General features: G+C 38.1%; 1 protein-coding gene across 1 annotated transcript; it reads right to left on the bottom strand.

Moving 5' to 3' along the window:
• Positions 1-9899: 9899 nt before the first annotated feature.
• On the bottom strand, positions 9900-14002 carry LOC135085355 (uncharacterized). The gene is made up of 5 exons (XM_063980143.1): positions 13811-14002; positions 12945-13017; positions 12157-12257; positions 11514-11543; positions 9900-10452 (listed from the first exon to the last, which is right to left on the bottom strand). The coding sequence occupies exons 1-5, from the start codon at positions 13961-13963 to the stop codon at positions 10321-10323; spliced, it is 489 nt and encodes a 162-aa protein (XP_063836213.1). The 5' UTR covers positions 13964-14002; the 3' UTR covers positions 9900-10320.
• Positions 14003-22473: the final 8471 nt, after the last annotated feature.

Below are 22473 nucleotides of genomic sequence, written 5' to 3'. Positions count from 1 at the left end.
AGAATCTTCTAGCCAAAAAGATGGCAGATGCAGCAGATGTCAACGGATTTAAAACTGGAGTTCATATGACTCCTTGTAAACTTGAGTGTCTAGAGCGTCCCTTCCTCCACCATGCGTAAGAATTTTCACAAAAATACTGTCTAAGGTCTGTAGCTAAAGGTCTACGCTGCAAGATGGAAGAATCTTCTAACCAAAAAGATGGCAGATGCAGCAGATGTCAACGGATTTAAAACTGGAGTTCATGTGACTCCTTGTAGACTTGAGTGTCTAGAGCGTCCCTTCCTCCACCATGCGTAAGAATTTTCACAAAAATACTGTCTGAGGTCTGTAATAAAAGTCTAAACTGCAAGATAAAAGAATCTTTTAGCCAAAAACATGGCAGATGATCATGGCAGATCAACGGATTTAAGACTGGACTGGCACCACCTTGCAATGTCATCCTCTCATTGTTATCTGTAATGTAAATTATTTTTAAAATGTATTTAAAAAATAAAATGTTCGTTTTATTATTTCAATAATCAGACCTCTCAACTCAACTACACTACACAAACACCTTTGTTCGCAACTATACTGACGAAACCTCGATATTATACCGTTCATTTAAGATGGCAAGCTTTTTGCTGCGGTAATGCACTCCAGGTAACCGTGTGTGATGCTTATTGCTCATAGTGATTTTCGATACAGAGCCCCGTACATACGTTATACCTACATAAATTATGGAAAGAAAACACCCAGACCAATACAAACAAATATGTATGCAATTTTAGTATGATATTTTTATTTATTAATAAACAAAAAGACTGAACAAAATTGATGCGTGTACTGATTAATGTAATTAACCACATGCAAAGCTTTGTGAATTGCAACAACTATAATTTATTATCCAAGCTCTAAATAATCGCTACTACGAGTAACTGATCATAAAATGTTTTTCCAATCGCTCAAGCTCCCGAGGATCTACCGATAGGTCGGGTGACGTAATCTTGAAATTCTTCTAGCCGGCGCGGAACTTCCGGAAGGTCGGGTGACGCCACGCCTCTTTGAACCGTGTTTACTTTGGCAGTTATATTCTATATTTATTCGATTCTAAAATATATTCCCAAAAATTTTGAAAGTTGTTTTAATTTGTATCACTTGGATATGATTTGTATTAGAAAGTGCTGTGAGTGTGACGCTTGAACGGAAGGAAGTCAACCTAACCTAACCTAACCAACTGCGTATTTCTAAACTGCGTATTTCTATACTGTGTAGCCGCGAGAGCTCTTTGGCGCGCTGTCTTCGGCGAAGTATTGCGCGCGCAGATTTTGACAGCGCGAAATACCTACTTTAGCAGAAATACCAAGCCTTAAGCAAGCATCGCTTGTGAATACGGGCGTATTTGTAAGTCACTATAGGTCAGGCGTTTAACTCATTCAGTGCCAGAGGTATGGGAGAGGCGCGGGAGGGATGACATTGACGTTGACGTCTAAAAAACATACTTCCGTGCCGCTACCATACCTCAGGGGCTTAGTCATCAAAATGACAACTTCTCAAAATGACAACCGGGATGCAAAATGTCCACTTGTCGAAATTACAACTTCTTAAAATGTCAACTTCGCTAAAAGACAACTTCTCATAATAATATTGTCTATTTCGATTATTTGTGGACATTTTGCGTCCCGGTTGTCATTTTGAGAAGTTGTCATTTTGATGACTAAGCCACCTCAGGCACTGAGTTAAGAGCTGGACCTATAGTTAGTCGACCAATAATTTTAAGGTACTAACTTCTCAAGGACAACAGATTTGAGACCTAAAAGTTCTTGAAAATCAGTTTTAAAGTAACTGAAAAATAGTGGGCTAGTAAAATTGACAAATAATACATTTCATAAATTCTGTGCCTGTACAAAATCTACAGGGTGTTAGGTAAATGGGTATATGAGCCGACACTAGCCCATGTTAACATGGGCATATAAATGGTATGGTGAAGTCAGAAATTTGATATCATCATTTTATTTTTTTAAAGTCATTTTCATACAGAATAAATTTTATAAAATCCGATTTGTATGAAAATTAAAATAATTAAAATGAAGATATCAATTTTCTGACTTCACCATACCATTTATATGCCCATGTTAACATGGGCTAGTGTCGGCTCATATACCCATTTACCTAACACCCTGTATAAGATGTTGTTTCGTGATGTATTTAAAAAAATGTTTATTCAAAAATATGTTTCAGAATCGGTAACATACAAATAAAATGCCATTCAATGAAATGACGGTTACAATAATGAGATGAATGTAAAGAAGGCACTAAAAATTAATAGAATAGAAATTAATAGATTAATTTTCTTTCATTTTTTGAGTGCTCAAAATTCGACTCAAACTTGAAACTCAAGTCTGTGATGCTTGAGCTTCATCTCAGAATTCAGGAAAGCGAAAAAAAAACCAGTTAAATCAATGAAAAAAAAATCTTACAATAATTTAAAATAACCGTGTCAAAAATATGACTGACACATACATATTATTATTACTTATTAATAATTATTATTCATTATTATCACAATGGAGATTGCTCTGAGTTACATATAAGAACACAAGCTGAATATAATATAGCGAGAAGTAGATTGTATAGTAAAATAATAAATAAAATATGCGCATTATGACAAAAATTGAAGTTTAAACACTAAAAGTACCTGATATTGTTGTCTGCCTTAGTTTGATAGCTGCTGATTGGTCAATCAGTTGTAATATTACAAAGATACTATTTACAAAAAAAAAGTTAAGGTAATGTCGCCTGTTAACGTCCACCTACCTATTTGCAAACAAACAAAAAAACAAAAAGGTGAAAAATACTATAGTGTCACCTGTCTTACATCCAGGATTACATAAATTCTTTTGTTGGTGTGTTGGTATGGTTACCTCCACTTAGTGACCGACCGAATATTCGTTTTCGTTTTCGTTTTCGGCCATTTTCGGCCAAAAAATGGACATTCGGCCATATTTTCGTTTTCGGCCAAAAACCAGCCGAAGCTTCGGCCAAACCGAATATCAGAAATACGTGAATAAGATGGTGACGTTTATCGTTCCGATATCTTCGGGAGTAAATCTGGTGCACTCATGGTTCCAATCAGACTTGAACGGACGCGGTATTGTCACACTCTTTTGAAGTTGTGAAGTGAGGTTACGTTGTAAAGGGTGTCCAGCGAGAATTTTCCAAGTTCAAAATTGAATACAAATAAAACCAAAGAGTTTTCATTAAGTTTAATTGTTTCAAAATAGAGTCTAATGCGGATTTGAAATACGCCAATTGAGCAATAAGTATTTGAAATGTATTGTCGAATGATCGATGAATGTCTGATACCACAACTGCAACTGCATCCCGGTCAACTACGTAACTCTATTTCAGCAAGAAGGTGTCTCACCACACACGGAGATTACCTCGATGGAGACACTGAGGACTTTTTTTTTTTCAAATAAATGATCAGCATGTACAGGGGCATACCCTAGCCGCCTCGGTCACCAGATCTCATACCATGCATGGATTTTTTCTTGTGGGGATATCTCAAGTCAATAGTTTACAGCAAACAATCCTTAAATAATTCAGGTTCTGTAAGAAAATATCCGCCGTGAAGTTGCAGGAAAATTATTAGCGCGATTTGCTCTCGCATAGTTGTGAATGTAAGGGTCCGGCTGTGAGAGTGCCTATAGTAAAACGGGCATCATCTAAGACATTGCCTATAAAAAATTAAATTCGCATTGTTAAACTCCAGTTTGCATTTGTAATAAATAATAAAAAAAATCATTAATTTATTTGTATTCATTTTTGAAGTTGAAAAATTCCCACTGGACACCCTTTATTTCTTCTTCACTTCCCAATATTTCAATATACACCGGATATAATATTCTACTAAGAATTCATGATTAAATTTTTTGTGTTTTAATGCCGGTTTTCTTTAATTGTTTAGTTGAAGGTCATTTTCGTTTTCGTTTTCGGCCGAAAATGAGACTGCAGCTGAAGCTTCGTTTTCGTTTCCGTTTTCGGCTGAAAATCCATATTCGGTCGGACACTATCTCCACTGTTTAAAAATAGTCTATCGTATGGACGCAAATAGGCGACTTGACCCTAGTATCTGGCACCCATTGTACAATCTTAGCTTAGATGCGTTGTGTAAAATATCTGAAGCATATTTATTTCTATAGTTAATTTCATATAGCTGCTTATAAAATGAAATAGTACGTACCATCGGCAACAGTGTTAACTGCCCATTGCCAGTCATGTCATCTCGTTCTATCGCAAAGAATTACCATTTGATTAGAGCGAGAGCAAAAACCGAAATGGATAGTTAACAGTGTGGCCGTGTGTACATAACTACATATACAGGGTGTTAGGTAAATGGGTATATGAGCCGACACTAGCCCATGTTAACATAGGCATATAAATAGTATGGTGAAGTCAGAAAATCTATCTTCTTTTAACTATCTTTTAATTATTTTAATTTTCATACAAATCGGATTTTATAAAATTTATTTTGTATGAAAATTAAAATGATGATATCAAATTTCTGACTTCACCATACCATTTATATGCCCATGTTAACATGGGCTAGTGTCGGCTCATATACTCATTTAGCTAACACCCTGTAGATGTTAATTCTGTACTAGTAAAAAGTACAGAACAATTGGAATTTTGGAATTATTGGAAACTTCTAAAATATGGACGGTTCCATGTTTATCAACCACGATATGAAGAAATAAAGGTAAAAATACATTGGAGTAACTAGAAGGAAAGTTTAGAATGTTTCTGAAAGTCAGCATATTTTGCTAGTACAAATATTTCTACCATCAGGTCAATTAGTCTCCATTGCAGGAGCACGACCCTCTCTAATTTACCAGAGGCAAATGGAGGATTTGTCCTACACTCCCCACGCTGGCCAGACGGGCTGGGGAGGCCTGATGTTCGCATACTCAGTCAGAAATTTTGGATTAGAACATTATGGATGTATATTTAGAATTTAGTCTTAATTATTAAATGTTTTTCCACAAAAACGTGGTTAAATATTTTTAAAAAGTCCCTCAAAATGACAAAATGTTTCGATCCAAAATATTTTCACATACCATTTTCTAGCAAATACTTTTAAAAAATCTTGCCACACTATCATTAGTATTATTGCAAAAATGTACTATAAAATTACGCTAAAAATTTACATGTGTGTGTGTAAAATTCATCTAAAATTCTTACCAACTACAATTTAGATTTCATTTGCAAAATAGTTTTCTATACAAGTCGATTTTCAATATATTTCCAAATAAATACATTTTTTTTAAAGAGCAAAATATAATGAAGTAGAACGAGTATTACAAATTTTAGCATTGCATTTTTGTTTTATACACTGCTATTTTTTAGTTTACAAAAACTTTAGTGGGTGACTAACGTAGTGGCACCAATGACCGACAAGGACCAATAACCGACACTTTATTTTTTGATTCAATAAAATAAGAGTATAAAATCGATTTCTTAATATGTCAATACTGTGCCATAGAAAGCACACTTTTGACTGCCTCCCATTGACATTTAAGCAAAATCCGCCAATTTATTTTGAAAATGGCAGTATAACAACTGATTGCGGCTGGAGTACCGGTGAAAATAACAACATTTCTTAGTAAAATCCTTAAGGAAGTGCGTACATTTTTTGTTAATTACACTACTTTAATGTAACTTATTTGAATTTTATCTTTTTCACGGGTTACTTTAAGAACTATAGAATCCATTTTTGTTATAACGAATTTAAAATGTTATTTTGATATTAGTAAAATGTTGGTGTCGATCACTGGTTTTCACAAACTGACTTTTCCAATAATCGACACGTGTCGATAGTAATTTTTTGGAACATTTTTCATTTGATAATCGAATATAGTTCTTATGACTTTGCGCATTTAGTAGATATTTGAAGTAAACTGTTCATAGTCGAGCTACCAGTAATCGACAAGTGTCGATTATTGGGGAATAATATATGTCGATGATTGGTTCGAGAAAAAATTATTCTCCCGAGCAGTTAGAAAAAGCTGTAGAAGCTGTTAAAATTGCGAAAAGATTGCAGTTGCTGCTAAACGTTTCGGAGTACCTAGGTAGGATTACGCTCCATGATAAAATTTCGGGAAAAACAACAATGGGTTACACTATATTATACAGGGTGGAAACGATAAGTGATCTCACTCCATTATTTCTTAACTATACAAGATATCCAAAAACTGATTACTGATCCTGAAAGTGCTTTACGAGATCTATCCAACGGTACCAATAATAGGTTACCAAATAAACTGGATCTATCCGAAAATTCAATGTTTCTGGCTTCCATACATTTAGTAAAACCACATAATATTAAAAACTATTCAAGATATCCAAAAACTGGTTACTGATCCTGAAAGTGCTTCACGAGCTCTATCCAACGGTACCAATAATAGGTTACAAAATAAACTTGATCTAAGCGAAAATTCAATGTTACCAGCTTCCATACATTTAGTACTGCCACAGTCATGGCACTCATGTCTTGATAATATTATAGTAAGTAAAGCCTAAAACCAATGTTTTCTAAATAAGAATGCAATTTGGAGTTCAATTTAAGTGTTTATTATTGAATAAAAAAAATAACACTTCTAATATTGTGTGGCTTGCATACATTTAGTATGAAGATTGAAAACGTTGAATTTTCGGATAGATCCAGTTAATTCTGTAACCTATTACTGATACCGTTTGAAAGGGCTCGTGAAGCACTTTCAGGATCAATAACCAGTTTTTCGATATCTTGTATAGATAGTTTAGAAATAATCGAGTGAGATCACTTTTCGTTTCCACCCTGTATAATGGGGCCGAGCACAGTTTTAACTAAAATCGGGACTATTCCCACCTCTCGTTCCCACCACTGCAACTCCTGTGTAGCCAGGATCTACGGCTTGACCGCCACAAAAACCCAACCAATGAAGGTCAAGTTTGTCCCGGGGGAAAGTTAAACTGTCATTGGACCCGCAACGAAATTATTCAGAAGAACATAGGAGGAGTTCGAAATTAAGGTTAACTTCCCTCCATTGCAAAGCGGGTGACAGGTGACAAAGGTTCAAAACCTTTAAGAAAAGATTATGCACCACGGACAATAAATATCAATTAAGGGGGCTTATCTTATGAGCAATTAGCAACTACCTGCCAATAATATTTTTCACAAAATCGCTTAAAAGCACGGAAATTTTTCCTTCTCGCGACAAGATCGGTGTAATAAATTGCGGAAACAGATGTAGGTATGTTGTATTGAATTAAGCATTAAATTACGTTCATGTTTCCAAAGATCACACTCCCACAAGATAATTAATAATGATGGGCAGACTGCTCATGACTGACATCATTAGTGGAACACTCGCAAAAAGGAGACGGAACTAGTTTGAATTAGTGAAGTTTATGTTTAAAGTTGCCATGCCCCGTGAGGAACTGCGACGAGCAATGGTCGATTTCTAACCATCGCCTAGTTAGACGTTCGCGTAGGGGAGAGGGGGGCAGCTTTGGACAGGGGCAGCTTAGAACAAATGAATTTAAAAATCCCTGGTTTAGGCTACAATGGTATAAATCATAATTTATATTGCCAGCACTGATGCGCATAGCTGTCACATCTCATTTTCAATATTTAACTGTAGGTTAACCGGTAAAAGTGTTTTTTTGTTTTTGACTGCCAGTTTCGCACTTTTTTATTTTTGTTCTAAGGTTTTTGTGGACGTAGTTTTATAAAATAGTGAGTGGTTTGTTTACTATATGGAAGTTTAAATAGTTTCAATGAAGATTTGATAAGAAATTGCAACATAAAAGTATGTTTCGTTATTAAATTTATGTTTTTTTCTGGAAATATACCCATGGGGCAGCTTTAAACGAAATGGTTGGGGCACCTTTGAACTTTATGAATTTTCTTTTTTAAGTGGTATTATGAAACTTTAAGTTTTATAATACTTCGTAGAAGGTTCTTACATAAAAAATAAGCAGATTGCTTTACTGTGACAGATAAAATGTCAAGCTGGGTGAAGTCCGGGCAAAAGCTAGTTTTAGTAGTTGATTGATATTTTTTAAATTATGCAGTTTTGTCTTTGATGTGTCATTAAAAAGAAAGTTTATTAGTATTTAGTTAATTGATATATCTTATATTTACTTTTTTTAAATAATATCCCTAAGTTTTGTGTTACTTTGTACAAAGTGATTTAAAATAAAATAAACATGTTATAGCCTGACCAGGAACATAAAAACCCTCGCCATGTTGCGGAAAACTAATGGTACTAATTTCTTTTAATGGCAACAGTAACTGAAAACTTCATTGACATGTCACCTTGCATGTCAGTCTATTGCTGTCAAAGTGTAAACAAACTTTATTTTAAATGTGCGCAATTGATTTTGTGAATGAAATTGCTAAAATCTTTTTATAGTCGTGAAAGAAAAGTGGTTCACAATGTGTTAAAGTATTTGTCGAAGAGAAATACTAAGGGTTCGGACAATATTTTCATTGAATAATGTTTCCGACAAAGGTTGTCAAATTGACTGTCATGTTTATCGTATAGTACAATCCACTATGAAAATTAGCTGTGGTTTGTTTCAACTACCTATTTTAAAATTTTCTGTCACTTTCTAAGTGTTGAATTTTATGGAATTGGGAAAGAAGTACCGAGGTTGAAGCGTTCATGACCAAACATTGCAGTTGAATATTCAAGTTCTGAATTTGATTATTGATGAATAATAAAATAAATCCTACTAGTTCGATTGATGGTTTCATTTAATTTATTTAAACCAGGTTACCTATAATAATATTTTTTGGTTAATTTATGAAAATATCAAATTAGCCCGTAATCCTGAATCCTGATACATAAAGTTAGCCTATTAATTTAACATAGGTACGACTGTACTGTGTTGCACTATCAAATGCGATTGACGCGCCTCTATGCCAGGGTTTTTATGTTCCTGGTCAGGCTATAAATTGATCCCAAATGACAATGATCATTTAGAATTTTGTTTATTAATTATTTAAAAAATACACATTCATAAATATTTAGTTTTATTTAATTGAAAAAAATACTAATTCAAAACTGCCCCAGGCGTGTTCAAGGCTGCCCCGACTACGGGGCAGTTTTGAACATTTACAGGTCTGTGCAAAAATCTAAATATCTTAATAAGCGTTCATGAATAATTATGAAGAACATCATTATTTTGTTGTGTGATAACCATGACCTCTATCTAGGAAGAAAATATTAATGAAACCAGTCAAATTTAGAAGATATTTAATAAAGTATGAAAATTGTTCAAAGCTGCCCCCCTCTCCCTACATTCGGGAAGAAATTATATAAGATAAGTGACGCCCTTTGACTGACGTATTCCATCTTTTTTGCCATTCATTAAGTAATTCCTCTTCAACGACTTCTCGGGAATCAAATAATCGGCTTATTTTAGAACGATCGCGGCTATTTAAGAAATCGGAGGTTAGGTATATTTTCCCTTGATGCGAAGTACATAGCCGCACGCTTCTGTACCTCTAAGTCGACCGGCAGTACACCAGCCAGGACTGGCAGAGCTTCCGTCCTAAACCTGGTCGAGTACTTGCCAAAAAAGGAGATCGTCGATAACTGGGTGTCGGTAAGTGGCAGCTGTCGATGACTGGGTGTTGACTACTGGAGATTCGGTGTCGATGATTGGAGATTTATATGCTTTTTCATTTTTTGGGATTTTTTTCTAGTCCGTGTATAGTTAATAAAAATAATACATCCTATTCTTATCTCAAGACAATACCTTATCATGCTCAATCGTTACTTTTGGTTTAAAGATGACTAAATGACCTTTAATCTTAATAAGAAGCCCAATATCTCCTTAAAGTGTCGATCATTGGTGCCACTACGCTATACTGTTAAAAAACATACTTACCAAAATATTAGTCGGTCCTAATTTTTAAAATTTGAGTATTTTTAGTGCCTTTTAACATTTGCTCTTCTTATAAAAAACAAAGGCAAACTGTTGTCTTCACATACTTTTATTTAACTGTTAACATAGTATAGGACAGTAAAATGTTTTTTTTTTCGATTTATTCCTTTTTAAGTATTTTTTTATGACTATAGTCACCCACTAAACATTTTTTATTAAAAACAATGTTGTGTATACTTAAATCAAAGTACAATTTCGTAAAAACCTACTTTCCTTTCAATTTTTAATTTCTTTGCTTCAATTTACACTATTATATTCTTTATACAGCGATGTACTTTTCCTCGATCACTATCCCAAATTCTAACTCATTCACCTGACTCTGAATACAGCAAGCGAATATGAACTTTACCTCATAGATAGTAGGTGCTTGTTTGCCTTGATGGCGGCGCGAAGTTTTTTGACTAGAGCCGACGGTTGTATGAGCACAGATACTTCGGTTCCGTGCATACATAGTCTGTTCATTTCTTCGTCGCCACCCTGTGAAGTATAAATCAAGGTAAAATCAACTTTATCTAAATATACAGGGTGGAAACGATAAGTGATCTCACTCGATTATTTCTAAACATTTAGTATGGAAGCTGGAAACATTGAATTTTCAGATAGTTCCAGTTTATTCTGTAACCTATTATTGGTATCATTTGATAGAGCTCGTGAAGCACTTTCAGGATCAGTAACCAGTTTTTCGATAACTTGTATAGTTTAGAAATAATCGAGTGAGATCACTTATCGTTTCCACCCTGTATATAATTCAAAGGCGTCTGACTGACTGACATAATGATCTATCAACGCACAGCCCAAACCAAATGTTATTTTTAAGTTTTTGCAACGCCTTCACTGGGCGTTCATGTACAAAATTATGTTCTATCAACCCTTATAGATGACCCACGCTGAACTGTCCCGCCAAACTCAATGACAGGGGGGCGCTACCATCGTTCAACTTTATGGTTTCCAACATGGCAAAAATCGGAACCAGCGATTCGGTATTGACGGTGGCGCCCCGCTGTCAATGTCATCGATAGGACAGTTCAGTATTTTGGAACTATACCACTGGACGGATCAGGCTAAAATTTGGCATGCAGGTAGATGTTATGACGTAGGCATCCGCTAAGAAAGGATTTTACAAAACAAAACGGGATCCACGCGTACGAAGTCGCGGGCGGCCGCTAGTTTTGTTATAAATATAGCAAAAATTTGAATATCAAGTGCGGGAAGGTCGTTGACCTCTTTTATTTTTATTTGGTGGATGAACTGAGTTACGAGCATTAGAAGTTTGATGAAGACTGAGTTTAGAGGTATACTTGTCATAGTAAGTAAAGCTCACTCGCCTTCGTAAGTTGCAAGAACTATACTCAATTTTGAAGGAAGGTTCCTATATTCTAAGCTGTTTATGACAAGGTCATCGACCTCCACTGACCTTGATCAGGTTGTTAGGTCGATTATTGACCTCGTTAATTCACTTGAGTAAATTTTATGTTTTTTGTTAGACAATACACTTATTTTACTTTTTTCCATAACTAAGGTCATTGACCTCAACTGACCTTGATCAGGTTAATAGGTCGGTTGTTGACCTCGGTTTACCTTGCTTAATTTTTTTTGTTAGATAAACTTATTTAACTTTTTTCCTTAACTAAGGTCATCGACCTCAACTGACCTTGATCAGGTTAATAGGCCGGTTGTTGACCTCGGTTTACCTTGCTTATTTTTTTTAAACAAACTTATTTTACTTTTTTCCATAACTAAAGTCATCGACCTCAACTGACCTTGATCAGGTTAATGGGTCGGTTGTTGACCTCGGTTTACCTTGCTTAATTTTTTGTCAGATAATAAACTTATTTTACTTTATTCCATAACTAAGGTCATCGACCTCTACTTGTCGGCCGTTTGGTGTAGTGGTTCAGAGCGGACTACTATGCCGAGAGGTCCCGGGTTCGATTCCCGGCCGGGCAGAAATTGAAATGATGAATTTTAATTTCTGTGACGGGTCTGGGTGTTACTATGTATAATATGTATGTATTTAAAAAAAAAAAGTATATAAGTAGTATATCCGTTAAGCTAGCACCCATAACACAAGCATATTAATTGCTTACTTTGGGGCTAGATGGCGCTATGTGAGATTGTCCAAAGATATTTATTTATTATTATTCTACTGACCTTGATTAAGTTGATGGGTCGATTGTTGACCTCGGTGACGGCCCATTTCCCGGGCGGCGGTATTCCGGCGCGCGCCGCCGGCGATTGATTCTCAACCGATACTATGTTACATTCGACGTCTAGTTTTATACCTGAAAAGATAGATAGATCTATTAAAAAGCTGTAATGAGGGCTATCGTTTTTATACTTAACAGTTGGCACCCCTGGCGATTGACAGGACCTTACTCTACAGTGGCGCCATCTTGATGAGTGCAAATGCGATAGTCCTCCTACCACTTTAGCGCTCACCAGTTGGTGCCACTGTCTTCGCTACTAGCAAGTGACAGGACCTTACTCTACAGTGGCGCTAACTGGTGAGCGCTAAAACGTCATTGATTTTGAACCTGAATCGTCTGAATAATGTTCAAAATATGAGGGCAAAGAGACATTGCGACATCCTACAAATATTATTTATTTATTTTTATTTAATTACACAGGTTTTATACCTTATTACATAATTATTGTTAGTTTATGAATGCGAAAGTTTGGATGTCTGGATGTTTGTTACTCTTTCACGCAAAAACTACTGAACGGATTTTGTTGAAACTTTACAGTATTATTGTTTGTAACCCAGATTAACATATAGGCTAATTTATACCGATCTGTGACACTAATTTTCACGCGGGTGAAGCCGCGGGCAAAAGCTAGTTTGTAATAAAGTTCAAAATTATGTTAGCAAATATTGATTGATTTTCAACCTTATTATGAAAAGCAAAAACTTAATAAACATGCTGTAAAGGATAATTTCTTGGCACACTAAAGTTGTGGTATTTATTTACCTATACTCTCGCGATCTTTCTTGGTTAGCACGTAGATTTTGGCTAGGGGCACCCGGTGAAATAATATGTCGACCTGTAAGAAAAACATGGTCAAAAAGCTATTTTATAAAACAACGAAAGAAAATATGTTACGAGTGGTTGATTTCAAATTATCAGGCCTCCCCAACCCGTCTGGCCAGCGTGGGGAGTGTAGGACAAATCCTCCATTTGCCTCTGGTAAATTAGAGAGTCGTGCTCCTGTAGTGGAAACTAAATGACCTGATGATGATGGTACTGGTGATTTACAAATGACCTGATCATGATGGTATACTTACGATATGGGGCTATTCCCACCGCTGCAACTCCTGTGTAGCCAGGATCTACAGCTTGACCGCCAATAACCCAACCAGTGAAGGCCAAGTTTGTCCCGGGGGAAAGTTAAACTGTCATTGGACCCGCAACGAAATTAATCAGAAGAACATAGGAGTTCGAAGTTAAAGTTCGACTTCCCTCCAGTGCAAAGCGGATGACAGGTGGCAAAACAAAGGTTAAAACCTTCAAGAAAAGATTATGCACCACGGACAATAAATATCAATTAAGGGGCCTATCTTATGAGCAATTAGCAACTATAGTCTGGTCCGTGAGCACGTAGAATTTTGTCCAATGACCCCAAGCTACCCATCCTTATCGCTCGCGTGTAATTATGTTGCTATCGCGCTCGCACACTCACTGCGGGCGCCCGTCGCACAGTCGCGACAGCAATATAATTACGCGCGAGCGATAAGGATGGGTAGCTAAGGGTCATTGGACAAAATTCTACGTGCTCACAGACCAGGCTTTACCTGCCAATATTTATCACAAAGTCGCTTAAAAGCACGGATACTCACGATAGGCGTGGGAGACGTCTTAAACAGCTGTCTTGCGTGCTGCAAGTCGCGCGGCTGCGTGCCTCTGATGGCTGCCAGGCGGTCGCCCGCCCGCCCACTGCAGCGGGACCCGCCCACCGCCCACCACGCTATCCTGGGGACAAAAATAAACATCTTTAGACAATTTCACACAGCGCTTATACAGGGTGTTAGGTAAATGGGCATATGAGCCGACACTAGCCCATGTTAACATGGTCATATAAATAGTATGGTGAAGTCAGAAATTTGATATCATCATTTTATTTCTTTAAATTTGCATACAAAATAAATTTTATAAAATCCGATTTGTATGAAAATTAAAATAATTAAAATGAAGATATCAATTTTCTGACTTCACCATACCATTTATATGACCATGTTAACATGGGCTAGTGTCGCTCATATACCCATTTACCTAACACCCTGTATGCTTGTGTTATGGGTGCTAGCTTAACGGATATACTACACTTGCGAGCAAAAGTATGGAATCACTTACATGAAGTTGTTTCCACGCGATCTTGTGTACAAACCAATTTGTTTATAACAAAAAAAGTAGCACCATTTTAAAGATTAAACTTTTAACTTTAAATTGATACCAAATTCATTTAAATCACACCAGTATTTAAAAAGATATCCCGGCTGATGTAAAGAAGTAAGGAAAAAGACATGTATCAACTGTTTGATACGTCGCGAGTTGCGGCCTATTTACCCCCCATAAAAGCAAGTGTTTTCGGATTTTTGCGTTCACACGTTGATCCATACACATCTCCGCTTCTTTTGACACTTTACCTGGGATTCTACACCTTCAGAAGCAGCACAAATTGTTGCACTATTGCAAGAAGGGCTCAACCAGAGGGCTGTCGCACGTCAGCTCCACATAAGCCAGTCCTGGGTTTCGAAAGTTTTAAGACGCTTTCGGGAGACTGGTGGCTTTATCCCGAGACCAAGTTCTGAACATTGCCGGTGCACATCGCAGAGGGAAAACCGTTTTTTCATGTCAACTTCTCTACGAAATCGTCATTTGACTGGTATCAACGTCCAGCAAGAGCTCAGAAATGTTCGTAGGATAGCTGTTAGCAAGTGGACAGTTCGTCTAAGATATAAACAATAGAATTTGACTCCAAAAAGGCCTGCCACAGGCTTGAAACTGACGGCAGGTCACCGATAAGCACGCCTTCAATTTGCTCCTACACATCTCGATGGGAAGTCGAGCAAGCCACCCCCATAAGCCAATGTTTTAGCGAACCAGGACTGCACAAATCGCTCCCCAGGCCGTCTATAGACCCGACCTCTTCGACTGCTGCACTGCAAAAACAGTCTGCATTCATCGGAGAACAAAACTCGCCTCCATTACTCGCCTTCCGAGTGCGAGCTAATTGAAAGCGTGCTTGTCGGCGACCTGCCGTCAGTTTCCAGCCTGTGGCAGGCCTTTTTGGAGTCAAATTTTATTGCTCATATCTTAGACGAACTGTCCACTCGCTAACAGCTATCCTACGAACATTTCTGAGCTCTTGCTGGACGTCGATACCAGTCAAATGACGATTTCGTAGAGAAGTTGACATGAAAAAACGGTTTTCCCTCTGCGATGTGCACCGGCAATGTTCAGAACTTGGTCTCGGGATAAAGCCACCAGTCTCCCGAAAGCGTCTTAAAACTTTTGAAACCCAGGACTGGCTTATGTGGAGCTGACGTGCGACAGCCCGCTGGCTTAGCCCTTCTTGCAATAGTGCAACGATTTGTGCTGATTCTGAAGGTGTAGAATCCCAGGTAAAGTGTCAAAAGAAGCCGAGATGTGTATGGATCAACGTGTGAACGCAAAAATCCGAAAACACCTGCTTTTATAGGGGGTAAATAGGCCGCAACTCGCGACGTATCTAACAGTTGGTACATGTCTTTTTTCTTACTTCTTCACATCAGCCGGGATATCTTTTTAAATACTGGTGTGATTTAAATGAATTTAGTATCAATTTAAAGTTAAAAGTTTAATCTTTAAAATGGTGCTACTTTTTTAGTTACTGACAAATTCGTTAGTACACAAGATCGCGTGGAAACAACTTCATGTAAGTGATTCCATACTTTTGCTCGCGAGTGTACATACAGGGTGGAATTTTGTAATGCCACCTGGAGGGAAAGTACTCTTAAAACTGTAGATAGAACATTTTACTGAAAGTAAACATTCCTTTATTTTTGAAAAGAAAGAGAACTGCATTCAAAGATTTTTCACTACCATACCATAAAATTTTCTGTACATAATTAGAATAATTTAATATTTCATGGTTTTCCTTTCATTTCATTTATCAAGTTTGTTAGAGAGATTTCATCCTTATACTTAACCCTAACGATCGATGTAATAAAAACACAGGGTGTCATTTTTAACAGATTTTAGTTGGTTCGATTCCCGGGTGTGTAGCTAACAAATTTTTGGAAATCTTTGAATGCAGTTCTATTTCTTTTCAAAAATAAAGGAATGTTTTCTTTGAGATTTTTTTTCTATCTACAATATTAAAAGTACTTTCCCTCCAGATGGCATTACAAAATTCCACCCTGTATACAGTGCGTTTGGGATAGGGCTATAGTCTATCCAATATAGCTTGATTAGAATGACGGCTGTCAAACGAATGTGACTAGTGCTGGGTATGTTTCGTACGGTTCACATAAATGTATCGATAAGTTTTCGAAAAAATTATATAAAAAATACACCCAATTTTTTTTCATAGCTTTATTCATAAAAATGACAATTAAAATTTATATTTAAAGACAGTAAAAGTTAAAATTTGTGTCAAGGGTGTACAACCTAAGTCGTAGTCATCATCATCAGTGTTCTTCAGTGGTTTTTTCGTCTCGCTAGAGGGCGGTGGGCATCTCTTCTAGAGCAACGGTGCTATGAATACCCAAAAAATTACCGGTGATTGATTTCCGATGTTTGATTATTTAAGAACAGCTGATGGCCGCTGGGGCAGGAAAGTTCTTGAGTGGCGACCACGAGCTGGAAGACGTAGCGTGGGCAGGCCTCCCACTAGGTGGACCGACGATCTGGTGAAGGTCGCGGGAGGTACCTGGATGCAAGCGGCGCAGGACCGGTCTTTGTGGAAATCCTTGGGGGAGGCCTTTGTCCAGCAGTGGACGTCTTTCGGCTGAAACGAACGATTATTTAAGAATGAAATGTTTTTTGGTTTTTAATAGTGAACATTTAGAAAAACGTATCGTTCGTTCGTTCGTTTCAGCCGGAAGACGTCCACTGCTGGACAAAGGCCTCCCCCAAGGATTTCCACAAAGACCGGTCCTGTGCCGCGCGCTCAGAAAAAGAACGTCAGAAAAACGTATAACTTGACTTAAATATGTTAAAAAATTAGTTAGAAAAAAAATTAGTTAAATATGTTAAAAAATTACGTTTTAATTTTAATATGACATTTGTCGATATGTCCCATCACTAACATTTTTGTAACTCGAGATAACCTTGTAGAGACGTCGTTAATAATCTAGCTTGATTTTTATGATTTCGAATTACTACTTATTGGTGTAATTTAACGCTGCATTTACACGAAATTAACATTTTTATTGGAAGCAATGTCGTCGAAAATATTGTTTGTAGGTCAGACGTGAATTATTTCTCGTCCGCCAATATTTAGCTCTGATTGATCGCTACTACAAAGTTATGTCGTTACTTTTAATGGCAGCTGTCATTCTAATCAAGCTATATTGGATAGACTATAGCAATAATTTAAGGCGATGTTATTATGTCAATTTTATCGACAAAAAATGCCCCATATGTGGGCCCACCCCCCTCCTCTTGAAATGGGGGGCTTAATGTTTTAAATTTATTTTTTATGTTACTCTACATAAAAATTGTTTATATTTCTTATTCTGACTTCTGGTCACCCATCAACTTTTGACTTCCGGTCACCCATCCAACTTTTGACTTCCGGTCACCCATCCTACTTTAGACTTCCGGTCACCCATCCAACTTTAGACTTCCGGTCACCCATCCAACTTTTGATTTCCGGTCACCCATCCAACTTTTGACTTACGGTCACCCATCCAACATTTGACTTCCGGTCACCCATCCAACATTTGACTTCCGGTCACCCATCAACTTTTGACTTCCGGTCACGCATCCAACTTTTGACTTCCGGTCACCCATCCAACTTTTGACTTCCGGTCACCCATCCAACTTTTGACTTCCGGTCACCCATCCAACTTTTGACTTCCGGTCACCCATCCAACTTTTGACTTCCGGTCACCCATCCAACTTTTTACTTCCGGTCACCCATCCAACTTTTTACTTCCGGTCACCCATCCAACTTTTGACTTCCGGTCACCCATCCAACATTTGACTTCCGGTCACCCATCCAACTTTTGACCAGACTAACTTCCGGTCACCCATCCACTTTTGACTTCCGGTCACCCATCCAACTTTTGACCAGACTAACTTCCGGTCACCCATCCAACTTTTGACTTCCGGTCACCCATCCAACTTTTGACTTCCGGTCACCCATCCAACTTTTGACCATCCTCAAGGTACTTTACCCTAACTCCACTTACCACAGCTGGTCTGTATGCTGGGCCAGCACGGGCGGCGCGTGGTGCGGCGCGGCGGCGGCGACGGCGGCGCACGCGCGCTGCTCGGCCGCCAGCAGGCGCGCCTGGCGCACCCGGAGCGGCACCAGCGGCGTCGGCGGCTGGCTTTGCCCTGGGAGCGGGCGCAGCTGGCGCGTGGCGCTGGCGGTCGCTTCACTACTACACACATAGCTGGCTTGTGACGCGCTCTGACGGTCGCTAGACTGCTACTTACACAGTTGATTTGTGACACGCTGGCGGTCGCTTCACTACTTACCACGGTCGCTTGACTACTTACCACAGTCGCTTGACTACTACTCATCCATCTAATTTATTTACAAGGTCACATAATCTTACTTAATTCAATGGCGCCTATAGTTTCTTACCACAGCAGTGTCTTAAGCACTAACTATTGACGCGGGTGTTGTGCTCGGGGACCAAGGTCCAATTGTCACCAGCTTGGTTTGTCTATATATACTGGGCAGGGTAAAAAACTTCGTCACCGCGATGCAGGATCGTACGCGCGGTGGAGTCTGCCATAGTGGAGTAGTAACAGCGCCATCTGTTGGTGACTGTTGGGAGTTCTATGTTGCGGTCACCCATCCAACTAATGGCCACTCCTTAGGTTGCTTGATTCTCGGTCACCCATCTAACTTTTAACAATCCTCAAGCTTGCTTGATTGATACCCGGTCACCCATCCAACTCTTGACCACTGTCAAAGTTCCTTAACTTTCGGTCACCCATCCAACTTTTGACCACTGTCAAGGTTACAACTTCCGATCACCCATCCAACTCTTGACCACTGTCAAGGTTACAACTTCCGATCACCCATCCAACTCTTGACCACTGTCAAGGTTACAACTTTCGGTCACCTATCCAACTTTTGACCATCCTCAAGGTTACAACTTCCGGTCACCCATCCAACTCTTAACCACTGTCAAGGTTACAACTTCCGGTCACCCATCCAACTTCTGACAATTATCAAGGTCGCTTAACTTTCGGTCACCCATCCAACTTTTGACCATCTTCAAGGTTGCTTAACTTTCGGTCACCCATCCAACTTATGACCATCCTCAAGGTCGCTTAACTTCCGGTCACCCATCCAACTTTTGACCATTATCAACGTAGCTTAATCTTTTAATAGTTTAACTATCAAGGTAGTCTATCTCACCACAGCTGGTCTGCATGCTGGGCCAGCACGGGCGGCGCGTGGTGCGGCGCGGCGGCGGCGACGGCGGCGCACGCGCGCTGCTCGGCCGCCAGCAGGCGCGCCTGGCGCACCCGGAGCGGCACCAGCGGCGTCGGCGGCTGGCTTTGCCCTGGGGAGCGGCGGGAGCGGGATATAGTAGGTATTCTCTATATATATAAAAGAAAGTCGTGTTAGTTACACCACTTATAACTCAAGAACGGCTGAACCGATTTAGCTGAAAATTGTCAGGGAGGTAGTTTAGAGCCAGGAGAAGGACATAGGATACTTTTTATCCCGTTCGAAATTAAACAAAAAGTCTGCTTATTTATTGCCATTAAGGCGGAACAAAGTTCGCCGGGTCAGCTAGTTTGAAATAAAAGCTAACATACGTAGAAAAAATTTCATTATACACTCGGCATCAAATAAATCGCACCTCCCATAACAAGCACTTTTCAAAAGTATGCATCCCCACTTCCCACCAACATTGGTACCATTTGAAAGCCTAGTTCTAAACTTAATTTCATTAAAAGAAAGGTTTTTACCCCAAAAATGTGTCTTTAGAAGGATCCAGTCACTTCTTCGAAAAATAGGTAGTTACGCTTGAGCCAACTTTTATGGCTATAAAACTGATAAGTTGGGATTAATCGCTATCCATCTGTTAAAGAGGACACGTGAGATCTTTATTTGGTTTTATAACCATAAAAATTGGTCTAATTGATCCCACAAGTGAGCCCAAAGTGAGGTCATTTTTCAAGTCACATTTATGGTATATGTTAATCATTTATTAAGAAATTAAATGTGTTTTTCTTTAAGGATATTTATTGGGCTTTCAAATAACACCAATATTGTTGGAGCACCATGATTGTGTCAGAAAAAATCTCTAAAGTTCGCGTCGCGGAAGGTGCGATTTATTTGATGTTGAGTATTATGTCATAAATGCTCGGTGTTTCTTTACGAGATCTAATCAGAAATGAGGAAATCCGTAAACAAATAAAGTCGCTGACATAGCCCGACGGATTAGCAAGCTGGAGTGGCAATGTGCCCAATACCACTTCAGCTTGCTGCACTAACACCCAGTTGCAGAAACAGACTTTAAATTTTAATGACTTCATTAAACTCTAATGAATCATTAACTTGTTGCACAAACCAACATTAACAAAGATTTTAATGCCTCATTAAATTTAAGTAATGAAGTGTCAATCTTGCACATTAGCTTTGCGTTGCACATTTTTGCGTTGCACAAAACGTCATTAGCGCTAAATGAGCGTCTATTTTGACAGTTTGAGGTTATAATTTTTAATGACTGCTGAAGCGCTCATTAAAATCGTCATTATCCAATTTTAAATCTACTTTTTCAGTGTTTTAGTGCTAAAACCTATTCTTGCCGTCGTAAAATGTCGCTCTCAAGCCTATCGTCGCTGTCGGACCCGGAAGAAGTTGTTTCAACTGGACGTAGAATACCAGACAGAATAAACTTGATTGATGAACACGATGGTGAAAGTTTCCGCCTCCGATATCGTGTTTCGAAAGGAACGGCTCTGCAAATTTCAGAGCTTTTGGATTTAGAACCACTAACACGTCGAAATAAAGCCATAGATGGCATAACACAATTATTAATTTGTCTAAGGTTCTTTGCCACTGGATCTTTTCAGCAGGTATTAGGTGATTTAACTAATATACACAAATCGACAGTATGTCGAATAATACAGAGAGTGACGCGCAAGCTTGCAGATCTGAGCTCAATATATATTAAAATGCCAGATAGGCAAGAGCTGAGAAGAATTGCAGAGAATTTCTATGAGATTGCTGGATTTCCTCGGGTTGCAGGAGCCCTAGATTGCACCCATATCAAAATAGTTAGCCGAGGAGGGTCGTTAGCTGAATTATATCGTTGCAGAAAAGGGTTTTTCTCTATAAATGTTCAAGCTGTATGCGATGCTTCTCTAAAAATAAGAGATTTAATCGTTCGATGGCCTGGATCTGTACACGATTCTACAATATTCAATAATTCCCATTTGTGTGCAGATTTTGAAAGGGGAAAATATAGCCCATACTATTTATTAGGAGATAGTGGCTACTTTAACAAGAACTATTTGCTGACCCCTTTTTTGAATCCTCAAAATAGTGCAGAGGAAGCTTATAATAAAAGCCACATTTCCACCAGAAACACTGTGGAGAGATGCTTTGGGGTACTTAAACGTCGCTGCCCATGCTTAGAAAAGGGAATTACCCTGAACAAAACATCAACAGTTCTTCAGGTGATTGTAGCATGTGTGGTGTTACATAACATATGCATTGAATTAAATGAAGTTGATCCTCCAAACGACATTGAAATTACAATAGATAATAGTAATGTTCCATTGTCTATAAGTTCCCAATCCGCACACAGTGCTGTACGTGCTGCACTAGTAAATAGTGTGTTTTCTTAAATGTATATTATTTAATATACCTAGTATAAAATTGGTGCTTATGCCTTATTGTATGTACATTTTAGGATCTTTATTACTTGTTTATGTAATAACAATAATTTTAATAAATGAGTTATACCTATGTGCCAAGTTTATGTTTTTATTCCATTCATTCCTTTACATAGATGAAAGCAGAAAGAAGTTTATATTATTACCATGGGTCATGGGTTGATAATAAATTATTATAATTAAATATCCTCGGACACTCCTTGGGGACACTGCTATTTTCACACACTTAAGTATGACTTCTAGTTCCAAATTAAGCAAAGCCTATTATGAGTACAAGACAATGGATATACCTATAAACATATAAAATACAAATCCTATTCAACAGGGAAACTTCAAATTGTTATATTTCAAACACTTCTTTGTTTTATGTTTTATTTTGTAAAAAAATATACCATTAATTTCTTTAATGAAAGAACTCAGT

This window comes from Ostrinia nubilalis, chromosome 28 (assembly GCF_963855985.1).
Source record: "Ostrinia nubilalis chromosome 28, ilOstNubi1.1, whole genome shotgun sequence".
Taxonomy (NCBI): Eukaryota; Metazoa; Arthropoda; class Insecta; order Lepidoptera; family Crambidae; genus Ostrinia; species Ostrinia nubilalis.
The sequence above is the reverse complement of the archived record's forward strand: the minus strand, read 5'-3'. Positions and strand labels throughout refer to the sequence as shown.

Excerpts from the sequence above, each read along its gene's own strand:
- LOC135085355 (XM_063980143.1), bottom strand. The coding sequence starts at position 13,963 with ATGTTTATTTTTGTCCCCAGGATAGCGTGGTGGGCGGTGGGCGGGTCC. Across the intron at positions 12,258-12,944 it reads GAAAGATCGCGAGAGTATAG|GTATAAAACTAGACGTCGAA; the intron begins GTAAATAAATAC and ends CTATCTTTTCAG. Across the intron at positions 10,453-11,513 it reads GACCTATTAACCTGATCAAG|GGTGGCGACGAAGAAATGAA; the intron begins GTCAGTTGAGGT and ends TATACTTCACAG.